Here is a 17,015-nt window from a genome sequence, read left to right as displayed (position 1 = left end):
ATCATGAATCTTGATGTTTATACCGATATTGATGTGTTTTCAGGCATGTTTTGAAATGGCCACATCCCCGGGGCAGCTAGAACCTACCATAAAGTGGTCATGGCAGCCGGTGGTGCTTGAAATGCTTCGGAAACCATAACCTATGAAAATCATGAAGTTTGATGCCCATATTGATATGATTTCAGATATGTTAATATTAGACCACTTCCCCCAGGCCACCTGGAACCTTCTATAGAGTGGTCTGTGCATCTAATGGTTCTGAATATGCTGCTAGAAACATCATTTTTAAGTTTGATGCCCACTTGGATATAGCTCCGGATAATATTTACATGATTGGGAATAGAAACATGACTGACCATGTTTTTCGGAAGCAGTTTTACGAAAATGGTCATATTTCTGAAGATTTCCGCCCAATCTTAATGCGTCCGGTGGCATTCAGCTTCCTTTTAGTTCTATTTTCTTGGAAAATTGTAAACATCTATTCAACTTTACACCGCACAAAAATACAAGCGACAGAAAAAATGACATTTGGACATGACCTTGGAAAATCCGGAACATCTCCAATGTCCAGTGGCCAATATGCATGGCCAAGCAAGTTCCTGAAACTACTACAAAATTTGCCGTGGACTGCTTCCGGATGCATCCAATTTCGTCAATTTTTCATAAAGTTATAAGCATTTGAATTTAGGCAAAATTTTGCCTATCTCAATCATTTTGCCTATCCCCCGTAACTCTTGTTAATAATAAAAATCTTTTCAGTAGTTACGTTATTTTATGTTAGTGAGAAAATCTCGAGTTACACAGCATCAGCGAGGCGGTTCTGAGTTCGGTGAATCGCACGACAACATAAGCTTAACCGTTCGACCGTCGTTCAATTGGTTGCTGTTAGAACTAGCTTCTTGTTGTATGCGATAAGCGCAATTTTTCGACATCTCAGTTGCAAAAAACAAATACCTTGGTATAAAAAAGCGTCAATGTCCTGGAAATTTGTTTTCGAAAATTTATTTTTTCTTCTCAATAATCCAAATAATGCTGTTTCAGCATAAAGCAGCATATTCACTGCATTTTGGTTTCTCATGTTTTTTAAGGATACGCTGCTCGAGGTGTCCGGTGATATGATTTTTTTATCCTGATAAATAAAAACAGTAACAAAATCGACCATAGTGTTCCATTCCAGCAATAAATTCTCTCTTTGATTTTGATTTAATTTTAAAGTATTTTCGTATGAATAAATTTATTGCTTAAACAATATATTTTCGAGAAATCTCATTATTTCTAGCAAATATTAAAAAAAAATCTTAGATGTTCTTTATAGAATTTTAGTGGCTTCAGAAATTTTGCAAATCTCTTGGAAATTTGTCAAATAATATTACAGGACTTGTTCATACTTTCAAAACGAGTCTTACTATTGGACATCCATTCCTTCTATGTCTACTTTTTATTAGCAAATTGATTCCGACATATGTTCTCAGATTTACCTAAAAAATGTTACCCAATCTTGCCTTCGATTCTTCAGAGGAAATTTGTTGGAAAACCCTAGGAAAACTTGAGCTTTCGAAACTAGAATAGCGGTAAAAGAATTTGTAGAGAAACATGAAGCAAAATAACTAAGAATGAGGAAAACATTTATTAAGATATTCAGGAAGAAATTTGTATTGATCTTCCTTAACACACTTCTCTAAAAATAAAGTATTTGTTAGTGTGTAAGAATCCATTTTTTGTGCAATACGAGGGCGGAACTTCTACATGTTTTCTGGCAGAATTCTAGAAAACCAGAAGTCAAGAAAGAATAGATTTCAAGGATAATATCTAATGAAGATCCGATGGAACTTTTTGATAAGTTTTGCGTTTTATTTGTAAATTCATTGTGTTTTATTTGTAAATTCATTAGAGAGGTTTATATTATCATGTAATTTCACCTCTAGAGAAAATATTATAAATTATCTTTCATTGCATCAATGCGCATCTACTGTTGCCCCAGCTTCAATATTTTGTTGTTTCTCCTCCCTTCACATGGTGCTTTGAGGAACTTCGTACAAAAATCTTTCCATACTACAGTGGGCTTTGTAGCCGTGCGGTTCGTGTCACCAAGGCATTTAGTCGCATCGTGCTAAGGAGTGTGGGTTCGATTCCCGCCTCAGGCCGAAATACTTTTCGACAGGAATGTTTTTCAACTGTACCACTGGGCGTTGCATGCTAGTCTGTTGTCTAATCTGGTGCTTCTTTCAAAGGGCAAATAGCCCACTGGAAGCATTAACGTGCAATGTATTTTTTATATTCAAAACAACATTTTGAAGAATCTTAAAACGGCTTAACCACCTCGACTATCCTCACTTTTTGAAAAATTAAAAAAGTCTACGCTATACAATCAGCCGTTCCAAAAAAAAACTTAATAGAGCGCTGCATATGACAAGCCTAACCTCACTTATTTGACAGCTGCTGGTCCTGTTGTTTACGTTTCGGACTTAGTTGTTTTTTCCATCATTTTTTCATCTTCGCATTTCTATCACCAGCATGCTGATGGTGACGATTTTCCACGGTAGGAAGAGAGAATAATACGATCCGTGGGTATCTGCAGTGGATTTGACCTCTTCTCGCAGCAAACTTTCACGAAATTAAGAATGATTCGAAAAAAGTACTAAGTCCAAACTGTAAACAACAGGACCAGTACCTGTCAAAATTGATGCGTGACGTCACAGTGCAGTGGAGTATTGGTATTTATCCAGTATAATGATACCGTGAATTTGGGTGAAATTGATCAGTCAGGTGAAATCGATCACCGTGTCATACGATTTTATTTCTTCCTAATGGATCATAAATTTCAATGAAACCATCAGCGAATGAACGTTGTTGGTCGAAACTATTGTCGAATTGTGTGTTGTGAAGTTTTTTGCGTTACAGAATGTTTATTTCTATAAAAATAATAATTAAATAATGTTAAATTTCCAAATTTGAAAAACATTCATAAACTTCTGGCTCTAAGCTCATTTGAACATGGTATAAACCTCAAAGTTTGTAGGGATAGTTAAAATATATCCCCAAACTAAATTTCATCATCAAAACTCGTAACATTTTGCTCATTTGGTTAAAATAATTGATTTTCTGTTAGATATCAGGAAATACCTTAGGAAATTGCCTACATTTAAACGTTTTCCGCGTTATTATTTAAACTTAACTATTCAGTATTTCTATAAATATTGTATTGTTAAGAATTTAGCAAGCATATTCGGATTCAGGGAACACAAATTCGGTATGTAGAGTTGTTTCAAAAACTAACAATAATCGTTTTGACAAAGTGATCAATTTCACCCCGAAATGGGATACTGTAATTTTTTATTTCAGAGATCATTTTTAGCACAAAAATCACATTTGTTAGAAAATTTCGGTACATGAGCCAATAAGGCACACCGTCGTTCTTGTTTTTCTGCATTTAGTTGTTTGACTTTGTCAAAATTATAGAAAATAGACAAGAAAAACCGTTAAAAAATAATCAATTTCACCCGAAATTACGGTACTTTAATGGTAAATGCAATCTTAGACGGGGTTGGTGGTCTAATGGCTACCGGTTCTGCTTCATAAGCAGCAAGGTCATGGGCTCAATCTTTCACTTGCTTCTATCTACCACTCTTAATATATCATAGTTGATCTATTACAGTTCGTAGCATTTGCTAGAACCGAGACGGACAGAAATAAACCGTTTTTTGCAATTTCTCATCGTAATAGGCTGTTTTTCATCACGCCAATCTGTCATAAACGGCCTGCTTTCCTGCACTGAAGTATGCAGTGCGGGATAGTCATTACGCAACTGAAACCAGTGCTGTAATGATTCATTACGCAACGCTTTCTCATTACGCAACTGTTTTGAGTTGCGTAATGAATCATAACCCAACATTTTTTCGAAAATTGTAAAATAATGGTGAATGCATTACGATATAATTTTCTGATTCCCTCAAGTGGTCTTCTACGAAATTGCAAAAAATGTTGTACGCAACTCGTTGCAGAACTCGATTTTTACAGCACTCGTCGTAATTATCCCACTCGGCAAGCCTCGTAGGATAAGTTTACGACTCGTGCTGTAAAAATCATCATTCTGCAACTTGTTCCGTAAACTACTATTCCCTACGCTTCCATTCTTTCTTCATTGTAGCATGCCTTTCCTTACGCCTGATACATAGGCAGTCTGCTAACCAAACAAGCAAGCCTCTCTGCCATAAAAATTACCCCACCCCTTCACCCTTACCGCATGAACTGGCGTAGATGCAATGGTATATAGGCCTTTTCATGTGACAGATCCGTCTATGCATTTGTTTACATCGGTGGAGGACCGGTGCTAACACGGGCCTGTCATTTTCATAGAAGAACTGTCAAAGTGCTTCCCGATCAGCTGATTTGAGACGTCATGTGAATAGGCCTATACGGTCTACCGTGGGAGCCAGTTGAATGCATCATCAACTCCTTCCCCTTCCCCTCATTGGTCTGCATTCTGACGTGGCAGGCACCATTGTTGCCTAAAAATAGAAGATCACCAGCACTTATACACTGAGGGTGTCTGTTAATCCCAAGCAGTCATCTGGTTGGTTCCTTGTGTAAGTGCAGTTGATCTGGAGATATTGGAGTAGCAACCACGGGCGGCCAATCAAGCTCAAGCTCAAGCTTATAATGATACTTTAATGGTAAATGCAATCTGTTCACATCATTTTACACAGCTTTTAGCGATTTGACTTAAAAAAGAGAGTTAAAATTGTGTAGTGAGCAAGCGAGCAAGAGGCGAAAAAGAAGAAGAAAATAAAATAATACCACAATCTTTCGCATTTTGTAACTGTTTGCTATTGTTTGTGGACGGTTCTTTGGGTATAAATATGATGCTTAAGTTGGAGGGTTTTATATGCATGTGCTTCTTTGTGTTCACGGTCAATAAAAAGATCAATGTTTTATTTAAAACAGATGAAAAGGATATCAGATTTTATTGGATATTCATTTCTACTAGCCTATTAGCCTAAAGTAATTAAAATATATTTGACATAGTGCTCCAAAACATAACAAAACATTTCTAGACAGACTTATCTAGATAATCAGAGGTTTTTCTTCGGATTGAGTTTGTTGCACTTAATTTTGAACCATAATTCTAGATGACGTAACCTGCAGAACGTATTAAATAGTCTTCCCGGATGAAAATAACTGAATGGTTGAGTATTGCGCCAGCGGGAAGATTAATAGATGGCAACCATCATCTGGTGTTGTTTCGTTGAGTTAAAATCTTTTGAATAACTTTGAAAGAAGTGATTAGTTTCCTTCACTGTCACTGTCACTCTTTTCTGTAAAATACGTTATTTTTTAAAACATACTTGGCGAATAAGTACAAGCATAAATTTACCTTTCTTTCCTGTATAGGCATGCCTTTTCAGTCTGTCGTAAAGATCTTCCTTTGTACCATACAAAGAAGCGTTTGATCGTGCTAAAGAATTTAGTTTTCCATTTGTACCATGTAATCCTAGATAAACGTTACTGTTATAAACTGGAGGGCGTTTCATAAAACTATAATTTACGAACCTTCTTTCATATAACTTTCATTATAAAAGTTAGGCATTTCCCATCCATCTTCCTCGTCGTCATAATAATGAGCGTATGTGCTGTGATGAGAAGGAGCAATGCTCTCGGCGTATGGTGTATGAGCTCCATAATAGAAGTTAACCTGAGAACCAGTTTGATCCGTGGCCGGTGAAAGTATTTTCTTGGGGTCACGTCGCTTATTTGCTCTACAATGGGTAAAATAACAATGAAATAAATAATAATTCTGCTGTGTTATTAAACAGTATTCAAACCTTGAGCAAATCATCCAAATCAAAAGTACAATCAAAATGATGAAAATCACTGTTGCTGCTATTCCTCCAGCAATATATGCAAACTCAGAGCGTTCAGTACACTTAGTGCCAGTGAAGGATCCCTTGCAACGACAAGAAGGAACCCCCTTGATGTCCTTGACACACTGACCAGAATTTTCACAGAAGCCTTCGCATACATCTGAAAATAAAAAAATGTTTGATTTATTTCAGTACAATATTATTGTTCGATCTTTGTTTCGAATGTAGATATGTATCAACTATGCTCAATCAGTTATATGAATAAAAACAAGTGTATTTTACCTGTACACTGCATTCCTGTTCCATTGAATCCTGGTTTACATTCACATTTGAAATCAAAGGATTCTGGCATCAGAATACAGAACGCATTAGGATCACAATGCTGCTGTCCATCTGCAACATTTGCACATGGATTGATGCACTCTGCTTTGCTTGTCTGTAAAAATAATTAATACTTGAATTGTAGGCTATAATTTTTCCTGATGTTATACAAATTACCGCAGCATTAGTTCTTGTACTATGATTCGGTGGACAAGGTATGCAGAATGTTTGCTGCTGCTCTGGTTGATAGAATCCTTTACCGCACTCCACGCATACATTAACAGTTCCGTTGAGATAAGTACCAGGAGCGCAAACAGGCAGAGAGCACTCTTCGATGCTGGAGGATCCTGATTTGGGTGTGGTTCTTCCTGTTGGACAAGCTGCACAAGCCGGTTGCACACCCTGTGTTCTGAACGTTCCACGTGGACACGCTTCACATTTGCCATCAACTCCCAATTGCATTCCGGACTTGCATTCGTCACGGCACTCTGACTTTGATGTTGCTTCGGCAATTCTAGTTGTTTGCCCCAATCCACAAATTTCACAAGAGAACGAACCTTCATTGGGCTGATAGAAGCCATATCCACATGGTTGACAGAGACCTGTATCAGTATCCAAATACTTTCCAGCGGGACACCGTTCTGTGGAAATAATGCATTGACAATCATTGATTATGATGTTTACTATAACTATGATAGATACCTTTGCATTCAGCTGCTGAGCGAGCTCCGGTTATTGAAGTAACACCTGATCGACCCGCAATATTCGGACAACTTTTACATTGTAGCTGGCCAATTTCAGATTGGTACGATCCTTTTGGACAAGCTATACACGTTTTACTCGTTGTGTTGAAGTATGTTCCAACAGCACATGGTACACAATCGGGAACCTGTACTACTTGACCAACTGGACATGCATAATCTGAGTTCAAAACCAGGGATGCTGGATCCGCAAACGTATTTGGTAGAATATCTTGAACGTCGAACTGAGCGTCCTCAAGGATGAGCTTTTCAAGCAAGGAACGGACATCCGATCTTTCTCCACTTGAAGAATGTAACACAGGATCACTAAGCAACATAATAAATAGTTAGTATGAGATATTTTGATCTTCAGATTCAGTCTTCACAAATCACAACTTATATCATGCATCAAATGCAAATAAAAAGAATTTAAATGTTATCAAAATTCGCTCGGTACTAATCACTACATACAAGAGAAACAGACATATTAATTTCACACACTATATGTTGTAATAGCACACACTTATTATTCAGGTGCCAAAGACTCACACTTATTTTCCATACGACTTTTTAGGCTAATATAGATTTTTCTATGAAATATAACTAGAAGAAATATAAGAGATAGTCACTTACAATTTTCAGCGGAAACATGTATTTTTGCTGGATAGAGTATATCAAAAAAGGTAAAATACACTTGTAAAAAATTTCAATGAGAATTAGGATTTTTTGGCGATTCAATGAAAATGATAAAAGATATAGACTGGTGGGGTTTTGGACAAAGCGTGTAGTTGTAGCATCGGTAACAACTTTTCAGAAGACACCACAAGTCTATCTCAATTCGGTAAAACAATATTTCTCTTCTCACTTTTTGGTGAGCCGTTAGTGCCAAAAGTAGTAAACCAGTAGGTGAATTCCGGCGAACAATTTCTTCGAAGAGAAGAAATTTTCTTCCATTACGCACCAGCTACAGGAGACACGAAAAAACACTGTTGTGTCCTAACTACAAAGTCAAAATTATAAGTTTTTTTTAAGTTAGCTAGCCCACTAAATATCACCTAATCTTAAAAGATCATTTGTTTTGAGTAAAATTTGAGATCATAGTGATCACTGATGTTGTCGTTGTGATGCTGCAGATTATGATGATAAGCCAAGTTGCATAATCATCATAGCAGTCATAATCACTCAAAAAAGTACAATATTCTGCAATTTTTTACCAACAACTTCTTTATTCTGCATTTTTTTATCTCAACAGCTGAACAGTTTGGTAAAACTTCGTTGCCTAACCATATCGTAATTTTTAAGAAAAAATGTTGTTATTGGTGTAGTAGTCTTTGAATGTCTACTGCTAATTTGAAAGGTTTAGTTATGGTTGATTTAAAACATTGGGAATTTTTTACCGAAAGTTCCGCTGTCGAGAATTTGGTAGAAATTCCCTTATGCGTACGCATAGAATATTAAAATTGAAAACAGAATAACAGAATGTTTCCATAATATCAAATCAAAATATATGAGCAATGAGAAAATATATCTGCTGTTAAGAGTAAGAATTAGGAGTAAAGGGAAATACGTTTAATGTTTACACCGTTTGTTCTCTAGATTGCAGGTTCTATGGATAAAGGACATTTGAAATTCAAATGAAAATTTAAGCAATAAATTAGCAACAAGGGCTAATTATACAATGAACAAATCACAACCACATATCGATATTTGTAGCGCTCCATCTGACTCTGCTGTGGGTCGTCATGTCAATCCCGTAAATATTAATGTTTTCCTAAGATAGATTGCTTTCAGACGACAGCTTTTCAGTTGCTGCCTTCATAGCTAAAATTTGTTCCAGGATTCCGGTTCCTATAGGGCACCCTCTGAATACAGTGAGGTTTCGTGTACGACGCTGTCACCCACTTTCCTCCCACCACGATTTCTCAGCAGTTGTTCATGGTATGAAGATGATTTTTCGTTTTGTGACTGACACGTAGAATGAGCTCATTACCTACCAAATTTCACCAGAATCGATAGGACTGCAGCTGAGAAATTGCGGTGGACGTAAAGTGGGTGGCAGCGTCTAATCGTACTGTATCAACATGTATCGGTACGAATAAATATATTTTTGCCTATTTTGTGGCTTAACGACCATATGTCCAACCATGTGTTTTCTCTGAGTACCGTAATCCGGGGGCGAATTGATCACTGGGGTGAATTTGATCAGGTCGGTATCAAATAGCATTTTCTTTCAAAGATGCTTAATACTTCGTTGGCATCACAAACATTCCATATTTTCTAGTTTATAGATGTCTAACGATGATTCTGAACTATGTTATTTTTATTAAGGTCAGTTTTGCATAGAAATATTCACATTTTTTAAAGGCGTTAGCAATACTGTTGAAAATGTCGGTTCTAAACGATCCGCTGGTACTAAGCTTGCATGCAAACTTTGAGTGTTAAAAATGTTGTGTAAGCTTCAGCGTGAACTATTGAACTCATTTTAGAAATCGTACAGCATTACAAAAATAGTTTTTTACTTATAAAAGTGTTTATTGTCCAAGAACGTGCATATTTCAAGGAAAATTGCATACATTTAGGCGTATTATGCAGATTTACAAAGTTTTATTTTGCAATAAAATGACGATATACACAAGTTGTAAGAAATTTGACATCATTTTCAGATTCAGGAGACCCAAATTTAGTAGTTAGGGAAATTTTACTTTCTAAAATATGTGTCATTTTCTATTTCTGATATTAAAACTAATTTCATGTAATGTTAAATTTTATTTAATTAAAAAACGATTTCATAAACTGATAGAGATCAATGAAGTACTGATTTTACCGAAATGTATTTGACAATATTTCAATTCCAAAGAATAACATGACAAAAAGTTGTGAAATAGTGATCAATTTGCCCCCGGATTACGGTATTTGTTTTAGTACCTTTGGATCAGTTTTTTTTTTTTAATTTTTGACGAGTTCACACATTCAACAGTTCACATAACAACCGGTCGTGTCAAAAGTTTGTTTAAGACAATCAGTTTTAAATTTATTATTATTATCTTTGTTTGAAACATTTTCAGCCCTAGACTGGCTCATCTCAGGAAGACAATTTTAAAGTATTATAAAACACAAATATACTTTTTGTGTTTTTGTCCCATCTTGAAAATGGGCTTGAAAATAATTCAATTAAATTGGAAAAATATAGAAACTCATCGAATTTGTTGAGAATTTTGTTGGAAACCTTTTGATAAATATTTTTCCAACTGTTTGACATAAGGTCATGAGGCAAAATTATAGCCAATAGGGGCCGTCCATTAATTACGTGAAAGTTTATAGGGGGAGGGAGGTTTTAAAATTTCTTTTGTACCATTTTCATTTTTATACAAAATATCTTACCATACGGGGAGGGAGGGTCGAAAAATCCCAAATGTCTTACGTAAATAATGGACAGCCCATTTTTCTCAACTGTTATACATACTTAAATCAGGAATTGATCTCGGAAAACGGATTTCTGAATATTCAACATTTGAGACCGTGGTAGTGATTTGCCGAATCTCGGTAAAAGCTTCACTGAAACTTCGGTAAATGTAAATTTGGTCTGCCGACCTCTCGGAAAAATAAGTACCGGGACTTGGTATTGAAGAATAGTGAATTCTTTGCTATAGATTCTCGGTAAATTGTCTTGATGTGGTCGGTGAAATAATTCGAGTGTGTAGGTTATTGAAATGTTGATTATTCTACTAAGGACGAACTTTTGCCTCACCTTACTATACTGTCTTGAGCAAAGTTGTAATTTGTAATCTGAGAAACCCATCAATTGCCTTCTTGTTATTTCTTGTATTGTCTTTTAGGGTAATTCAGTTTCATACATACTTCATATCCGGGATGCCCTTCTCTGATTTTAATTTTCATTTTAACCCATTTAAATTATAATCCTGTTCCAATGTACCAACCAATAAAACTTTCCCTATGTGATTTTTTTTTCGCTTAATTGAGACTAAAACTATAAAGTTGTGAAATTGCATCCTCAAATAATAATAAATCTAAATCTTCAAACAACACATACTTGACCGCAGGGAATACCATCTCCAACGTATAGGTGTCACCATTTTGTTGTCTACTTTGACGAGCGCTGCCTTCTGCTTCTTTATTGCTATTGAATTTAATGCAATTAAATTACGAAACAAAACAAAGATTAATTACAACTGGGGTAAGTTGCACACAATTCTTGAAACTTTTTTTCATTGTATTGTTATGAGTATTTTGCCTTGTTTCCACCACCAGATGCGGAAGCAGAATATTTCAGGTTTTCCATTAATTGGTAAGTGCCTCATTCGATATGATGAATTAAAATCGTTAGTTTTGTCAGTGAACATTAGGGCACATTAAGCACTGTCATATTATGGTTTTAATAATATAAAGGAAATCATATATTAGCTTCATCTCTCCCCCGGTTCATTCAAACTTATACTTGAAGTTTGTGTCTGTTATACAGAAATCGATTTTTTTCTAAGATGTGCATACATTATTGGATAGATATGGGTTATGGGAAAGATCTGCGTGAGCTGTTAGTATTTGAACTTGAAACTTGTAACCTTCTGAGTCATTTGGTTATCAAGTGACTCGGCAGCTTAATTGATAAAGTAGGTACTCGTCTAGATTACAAGAGTCGTGGGTTCGAATACCACTTGATCACGTGAACATTTTTCGTAATTTCACTCATAAATTTTTCATAATTACCACGTGTAATGAGTTAACTGATTCAAAAAATATATGTTTCAAACATAATTCGCGCAACTAAAACTGTAGAGTTAACTACTGCAAGTTAAATCGAATGGTACCTTTGAAATTTACACCTGTTCATATCAAAATTCTTTCCTATTACATGTAAGGGGGTAAAAAGATTGCAGGTTGTAAGGTACCGCGGGGTAAGTGGGTAAGTAAAAGTAATGCGTAAACCTTTGAGGCCATTCAGAACATTGCGATAGATAAGAGATTCCTGAGATTTTTCAACCATTATTGCATAATAGAGCGAAAAATTGTAAACCTGTCAACTGTTACTTCGTAACAAGTTGGTGGCGTACAATCTTATTTATATATTTTCAGTTGAAAACAGTTGCGGACAATAATTTTCTGTACTACTTTTAAGTTGTTCTCTCTGACAGTTTAAAACTGAAATAAAAAGAGTTTAAGAATTAATTCCGCGTAGACCTAAACATAACTAAATTAAAACACCGTCAATTGTTTAATCACGTGGGGCAATTGAAAAGTTCTAATATAAGAGAACGCACGGACATCCCGTGGAATGTCTATGTAGTGCTAGTTTAAAACATAAAAATGGGGTATAGGTCTATCTACGCAAAAAGATTCTAAATATTTTTTTAAAGGATTCTCTTCCAAGAAATGATTTCTTCGACGTCATATCCGAATTTTTTAAAAACAAACAACGAGCGGAATGGAAATCCTACAGAGCAGAAATGCCTGTCCAATGATGTAAGAACTAACGTTGATAATGTTGTAGTTATAATGTTGTCGAATCATTTGAACAAACGTAACTGAACACAGGAAAATTGAATTGACAATAATGATATTTTCTTTGCTTACATGTTACTTTTGTTATTGTTCATTGAGACTCCTTAACAAATATAAAATTTAATAGAAATCGTAAATATACACCGTGTCTAGTATATTCTCATACAAATTCGAGATAACGTTACTACGCGCTTGTCTAACTGACATCATTGGTGATAATATTTTTTGAAAGGGGTTATAATACTGATTCACTTCAGGAAATATTTTGGAAATATTTCAATTATAAACTTATTTCATCAACTCAAGACTTTACGAAAAATATTTCCAGCGGCACGCTCATAGGCAGAGCCTGATTTCAATCTGCAGTTATCGCACATCTATTCACTAAATTTTATCAATATTTATCTATTTAAAACGCAATATAATTAACTTAAAGTTTCTGAAACTGTTTTGTGAATGCTCTGGTTTTTACTTTGTAAACCAGACCAATATGATCAAAAATTAATTTTAAGTGCAAAACACGACTTCCATGGACATTTCATCACATATCATAGCAATTAATTTTTCTTCATCAAACAAGCTATTCTACGCTGGTATAATACTACCAGATTACAATGAAATACTAAAACATTGGATTATCCTACATTCAGTAAAATTATACCAAAGAAAAGAAAAAGTGTATGAGAATATATTGGACACGGTGTAACTGTTATTTTTCCAATTTATTGTTCGAAACGACAAACTTTTCACTTGCTCACTTGGGCGTTGCATTACTCGGTGATGCAATTTCATAGTTTTGGTAGTACACATCGCATATAATGTATTGGTTCGGCCAATACTACGTAAGGATTTATGGGGGGAGGGAGGTTTGAGATTTCTTACGCGCCATACAATTTATTTTTATCTCCATAGAAAAAATCTTATCATGGGGGGAGGGCGGTTTAAAAAATCCCAAAAATTGTCTTACGTAATAAATAGACCGCCCCTATATTAACGGCAAAAAAAAACTCAACCTCAACGAAAACTGCCAATTTCTATGAACAAAAAATAGATTCAATCATTGTAGAATTAGAAGTAGGAATTTATGATTGTGTGTTAGCCACTCTGCACGAAAAATAGTGCAAGCTACACTTAACCTTGAGAAATCAATATAAATTAATGTTAAATCCATTCAAAATAACCTGATTTAGCATAAACGTTGCCAAACTTAATAATGAAGAATGTTTAATCAAATTTTTATATTACTATTGCCAGTTGACCATTTTTTCATGTATCTATCTCGTGGCAGATCTAATAAATTGGAAAAAATAGTAACCCGAAATAACTCATCAAAAATTATTTTTTGCAATTTCTCATCTTAATAGGCTGTTTTTCATCACGCCAATCTGTCATTCAACGGCCTTCTTCCCTGCACTGCATTATGGAGTGGGGTAATAGTCATTACGCACCTGAAACTAGTGCTGCAATGATTAATTATGCAACGCTTTCTCATTACGCAACTGTTTTAAGTTGCGTAATAAATTATTACACAACAATTTTTCAGAGATTGTAAAATAATGGTGAATGCATTCCGATATGGTTCCTGGTACCCTTAAGTGGTCTTCTACGAAATTGCAAAAAAAAATATGTGCGCAACTCGATTTTTACAGCACTCGTCGTAATTATCCAAATGTACGACTCGTGCTGTAAAAATCATCATTCTGCAACTTGTTACGTAAACTACTATATTATCCTTGAAAAGAATAATATCATATTTCCAAAACTTATATAAAACAGTCCTCTGAATTTCAGCTCAGAAAGAAACTAGGTTTTGAGTCGGAGTCTCAGTAAACACAATTTAGAGTAATGGGCCATCCACGAGTTGAGAGGGGTGGTCAAAAAATTCAGAAAGAATACACATTGTTTATGGACAGCCCCTAATTGATGAAATATTTTAGTGAAGGTGTGTTATAAGGAAAGTTATAGTATTTTTTTTTATTTTTGTCCAAAAATAATGCAAAGTGGGGTTCCTGAGTTCTTTACAATAACTTAAACAGGTTTCTCAAAGTATATTGATATGCGAGGCTTTATATTTAATAGTTGAAAATACAGCCTCAAAGACTCTCAATTCCAACAAAAAAGCTTTGACATGAATTGTCATACTCTTCACTTTTGTATTCGTTTTATTGAAATGATGTACATGAATTTTGTTATTTCGTTTAGTAAGTTATAGGCTTATAGATACTTCGTTTTACGGTATGCTAGGTAAATGTGTATGTTGAGAGAACAAACTATCTCGCCTACAAACCATAGCAATAACTGCTGTAGCCAAACAGTTTATTTAATCATCAGATGTAAAACATACGTGAACATGAGCATGAGCATTGATGACCGCACAATTCGTAGTTGCTACTGCGAGATTGGCTAGAATAATCGAAGTTGCACAAGGAACCAATAAATGGAGCTTGGCAGTAGCTTTCCATTTTCAATGTATATTTTCGAGAATTCCAAAAATTGTAGAATCAGATGTTGAACATACAATGTATATGATGAATGTTTGTTAATTTGGAACAAGTCACATGCATGGGAGAATCGATACTGAGTGCCTTTACCTTAATATGTTATTCAGTGAAGTAGTTATTATTTTCAAACTTAACCTCGCACCAGTTGTAAGTTGAATGCTTACTGATTCTTAATTTTTACATGTTAAAATATGGTATTTTGGTAATACATAACGATGAATAACTTACCCGATAATAGGGATTTGGGCATCAAGCACGTAAGTACTCGTGTCCTGCTTCGTCGGTGGATTTACTGCTTGTCGTTTCACAATATCGTTCGAGTGACGGTACTTGTCACATTTAACATTGATTTGAAGTTCTTTGCATTCGCGAGATCCTTCATTTGAGTATGAACAGAAGTTCCAGTCCCTATTCAATGAGTTGACAGCATTTTTCACCTTCTGTCGAAGTACTCCTTGTCCAGCTTCATTACATAATACATCAGATGGGAATAGCATTTGGATACGGAAAATGCGTTGAGCCGGTCGGGCAGGTGAGCAAGATGGGTATACTAAAGGCGTAGATGGATCTTCAGTTGGTCGCCAAAAACCTTCTGCTCCACATGTGTAAAATTCAGGAACCTTTTCAGAGAACTTCATTCCTGGATTACAGGATATGGCACACACTTTGAACTGTCCTCCAGCACCCCAATCTTTACAGTTTTGTGATCCACCAATTGGGTCAGCTAATGGTGGGCAGAAGTCAGAAGATAATGTCACCTTGAAACTACAATCGGCAGTGTTTCCGGCTGCATCGTATGCAATATACGTAATATCATAGCTTCCCCAGAGGAAGCTCTGTCCTGAACGTCTACCATTACGTTCAATAATTTTAGTGACACCAACGTTATCGCTGAAGTGTGGTTCATCCCAGTTAACAATTGACGAACCATTTCTGGCAATAATCCACAAATCATCAGGGCAATGTTCAACCTTTGGAGGCTCTTTGTCATGTTCTAGTTGCTTGCATTGGGCTCCAACGTATCCAGATTTGCATTTCTTCCTTCCACATGATGAAGGAACAGATCGTTCAACACCACCAGTGCTTTCTTCGTAGCCTGCCCAGTTTAATATCAAATTTCTGTATAGCACTGGTTCACTACGGCAATCCCTGACTTGTTTCTGAATTTCAGATGTAACATCCAATGCTCTACTCCATAATTGAACCTTTGTCAGCTTGCCTTGGAATCCAACTTCATTGTAAGCAACAGAATTAGATTCGTTTGCTTTCAAAGCTGGGCGACCCAATACCGACCATGCGCTGAAAACAAAAACAGAAACAGTTGTTGATATGTATTTATGGAGTTTATACATTTTATAAATGATAACGTTGTACCTACAGAAATGACTTCAAGAAAGCTAAAGTTATGTTTAGACCAATAAATTTTTATAGCTTGCAGGTTAATTTTTGACGTTAGATTTGGGTATTTAAATCAATCCTAATTTTTCAGACTTTTACTATAATGTGATAATATAACAAGAACTTGATAACGCAATTAGTCGAGACGGTTTACTTACTATGCAGGCAGATTTCGTCCAGCACCATACTCTGCACGACCGGCAATCAATCCTTCGGTAATGAGCTGAAGCTGTCCAGTCTTTCCATCCCATACAACTGCTACATGATGCCATTGACCATCATTGATTGTCGTGTATTCTCTAAATGCTAGGAAAGCATCCTGCACGTCCGTAAATAGTGAAACCTGAACACCACTTGAATGAGCCTGCAGTATTACTCGTCTAGCCATGACGTCTTGTGGGGAGCTGAAAATGTTTAACGTTGAAATGTTGTTTTTAAATAATTATAATTTTTATAAGCAGTCGCATTTCACTTACTCTACGGCGTACAAAGTTGCAAATATGCCTGTGTCGTCCTTTTGAGAAAATTGTACCCACATAGCAAATGTAAAGCTATCCGGCGATCCAGTGTAGAATGGAACCACTTGAGCAGCTGACGATCGGGTAGGATCACTGAAGTACATATCATAGTCTACTTGTATAGCTGTAGAAACAAACGGTTTGTATGTTATTTCGAAA

At 35.7% G+C, this 17,015-nt stretch overlaps 1 protein-coding gene across 2 annotated transcripts in view; it reads right to left on the bottom strand.

The window, feature by feature from the left end:
* Positions 1-4,996: 4,996 nt before the first annotated feature.
* Positions 4,997-17,015, bottom strand: part of LOC5569978 (sushi, von Willebrand factor type A, EGF and pentraxin domain-containing protein 1) — a 41,517-nt gene continuing 29,498 nt past the window's right edge. The window contains exons 13-23 of one of the 2 annotated variants that reach the window (XM_021844339.1): positions 16,815-16,980; positions 16,497-16,742; positions 15,169-16,239; positions 10,974-11,060; positions 6,885-7,249; positions 6,360-6,823; positions 6,144-6,297; positions 5,823-6,021; positions 5,551-5,756; positions 5,375-5,491; positions 4,997-5,315 (exon numbers count right to left, since the gene is read on the bottom strand). In XM_021844339.1, coding sequence (XP_021700031.1) covers positions 5,284-5,315; positions 5,375-5,491; positions 5,551-5,756; positions 5,823-6,021; positions 6,144-6,297; positions 6,360-6,823; positions 6,885-7,249; positions 10,974-11,060; positions 15,169-16,239; positions 16,497-16,742; positions 16,815-16,980 — 3,107 coding nt within the window. In that variant the 3' untranslated portion in view covers positions 4,997-5,283. The remainder of the gene's footprint in view (positions 5,316-5,374; positions 5,492-5,550; positions 5,757-5,822; positions 6,022-6,143; positions 6,298-6,359; positions 6,824-6,884; positions 7,250-10,973; positions 11,061-15,168; positions 16,240-16,496; positions 16,743-16,814; positions 16,981-17,015) is intronic. The other variant, XM_021844340.1, reaches the window with a different exon arrangement.

Source organism: Aedes aegypti, chromosome 2, assembly GCF_002204515.2.
Source record: "Aedes aegypti strain LVP_AGWG chromosome 2, AaegL5.0 Primary Assembly, whole genome shotgun sequence".
NCBI classification, from domain to species: Eukaryota; Metazoa; Arthropoda; class Insecta; order Diptera; family Culicidae; genus Aedes; species Aedes aegypti.
The sequence above is the reverse complement of the archived record's forward strand: the minus strand, read 5'-3'. Positions and strand labels throughout refer to the sequence as shown.